The sequence below is a fragment of the Nicotiana attenuata genome, chromosome 9, assembly GCF_001879085.1.
Source record: "Nicotiana attenuata strain UT chromosome 9, NIATTr2, whole genome shotgun sequence".
Classification (NCBI taxonomy): Eukaryota; Viridiplantae; Streptophyta; class Magnoliopsida; order Solanales; family Solanaceae; genus Nicotiana; species Nicotiana attenuata.
Window position 1 is genome coordinate 23933001 of NC_031997.1, and position 2536 is coordinate 23935536.

The 2536-nt window shown below is 34.0% G+C and overlaps 1 protein-coding gene across 1 annotated transcript; it reads right to left on the reverse strand.

Moving 5' to 3' along the window:
- On the reverse strand, nucleotides 209-833 carry LOC109232766 (monothiol glutaredoxin-S6-like). The gene has a single exon (XM_019398500.1). The coding sequence runs from the start codon at nucleotides 732-734 to the stop codon at nucleotides 426-428; it is 309 nt and encodes a 102-aa protein (XP_019254045.1). The 5' UTR covers nucleotides 735-833; the 3' UTR covers nucleotides 209-425.

Here is a 2536-nt window from a genome sequence, read left to right on the forward strand (position 1 = left end):
TAGTTGCAATATGTGGTCTCGTGTTAGAATATGTTACGTTGTTTGTTTAAGAGAAAGGCATTCGGGGAAGGGCCACATTCATGTAGGATCTGGGGACGGACCACACCACAAAATTTACGTAAAACGTCAAAATTATATATAAAACTTAATGCATGTACAATGTAGTGTAAGATTATTATTAATACCTTGAATTAAAATGCATTACATAAAGATTCTCATTGTTATTTACTTCTAATTTCATGTGATCATCACCAGTGAACAAACAAAACCGCCATTATATTGCATAAATGACTATTGCCATAATTATAACTTTATTAATACATCAAGAAGAAAAATGGGAGAAGAAACAACCATCCAAAGAAAGCTAAAAGACTCTCCATAAGTGGTTAGTTTAATTACTATCAAAACTCGTAGAGTTGCTATTTCTATACCCAAATGGCATTAGCCCTCATAAGCAATTGTTTTAGCTTGCTTCTCACATTAAGGCTTATGATCTCATTAGAACCACCAACAAACTCATTCCCTATAAAAACTGCTGGCACACTTGGCTGACACCCTAGTTCAATTAGAGCCTTCTCTATTTGCTTCCCATTTGGATGTCTATCGAGCTCGTAAACGGTAGGGTTTGCTCCAAAACTACGGATTAGTGTTTCGATGCTATGAGAAATGCAACAACTACTCTTGGCGAATATCACCGCAGGGCTTGTTGCTCCCAACTTCATCACCATATCCATGTTTATAAGTTCAACAAATAATGAGTTTATTGGCAAAATGCCAAGATTTATATAGCTTTTGGTGAAGTGGAAATTAAAGAAGTTGTGAAGGCTGCAAGAAATAATGATCAAGGCTTGATTTGTTGTGAGAAGCACGAACCTTGTGAAGCTATATATAGAGTCCTCAGAGTTGTATATTAGTTCTTTTAAAAAGGGTGGAAATTCTAGAAGAATTACATGTTGGTAAATATATCTAGATTTTTCTAGATCACTTGTATGATGGGAAAGTATGCCTTATCTACTTGGATTCTAAAGCATCATAACATACTCAAACTTTCCCTTTTACCTATTTTATCCCGCATTTTTGAAATATTCCAAGAACATATATCCCTAGCTAGAGTGATATTTTTCAATACAACCAAAGATATCAGAACCTTACTTTTGATTTGATAAAAACTGAAATCTTCTTTAGAATATATATACTCATAGATATGTTGTTGAAATCAAGTCCACATTACTATCCGTACCGAAAAGGAGTACGTGGAAACTTCTTCTAGTATAGTCGATATGTGGCTAAATTGGTTCAAATTCCTTTGGAATAAAGTACTAGATAACTTGATCAAATAAGAGAATGTAATAGTGTGTCATATTTATCATCAAGTGATCTAAATATTTCTCACCCCAAAAAATAGCTTCCTTACTACCTTAAAAGGTCGCATATCATCATATTGCTTTATTTTCCGTCGTTAAGGTATTGTTCCCTCATCATAAAATTGTGGTCTTAAACTTGTCATATTTTATGTAGGTATATAATTATGTCATTTAGAATAAAATTAAAAATCAAAATTTAAAATATCGTTATTTTTGGGATGGACACTATAAAATATGTCACGTAAAAAATGTGAGTAATTTCGAAGTTTTTTTTTGAGAAATTCCCAGGAAAACTCGTAGCCGCTTTAATTTACTCAACAAGGAAAGTGCTGGGGAAAGTTCAGCTAACATGGCAGGTACACTCAACACTTTTCTAGTAGAGACAAGTAGAAATGGGTGGATAATTGACACAGGTGCGACAAATCATATGATATCTGATGCTAATCTGTTGCTCAATAAGATCAGACTAAATGAATCAGAAGCAAAAAAGGTTCATTTACCAAATAGAGGTGTCACATATGTGACTCATATAGGGTCATGTAAGCTGAGTAATGGAGACATAGTTGACAATGTACTATGTCTTCGAGATTTTAAGTACAATTTACTGTCAGTCTCCAAACTCACTAAAGAGTTGAGGTATATGGTTGCTTTTTACCCTGACTTCTGCATATTTTAGGACCTTTGCAGTGGGAAGGTGAAGGGTAATGGTAGAGAACAAGGAGGATTCTACCTAATGCTCCCTCAAGCTTCTACTGAAGGTCTGTTGAATGCAGCAACACAAGGTTTCTCTGTCAGAAAAGAAGACAAAAACATTGGACTGTGGCATAAGATATTAGGACATGCCTCAACTGGAACAATAAATCAAGTGTTTCACTTGCCTATAGATGCTTGTAGACAAGCCTTAAAGGATTGTACTATGTGTCCATTAGCCAAGAACACTAGATTGCCCTTTAAGAATAGTACTACTAGAGTTGATGCAATATTTGATTTGATACACATTGATGTATGGGGGTCATTTAGTGTGCAAATATTTGATGATAATAAACTGTTTTTGACTATTATTGATGACTATTCTTGAATGACATAGTTGTATTTGCTGAAATTAAAATGTGATGTTGTGGTTGTTTTGAGAAGTTTTCTATAGTTAATTCTTACTTAATTTACAAAAAGAG

Coding starts and splice junctions, on each gene's coding strand:
- LOC109232766 (XM_019398500.1), bottom strand. CDS start 734: ATGGATATGGTGATGAAGTTGGGAGCAACAAGCCCTGCGGTGATATTC.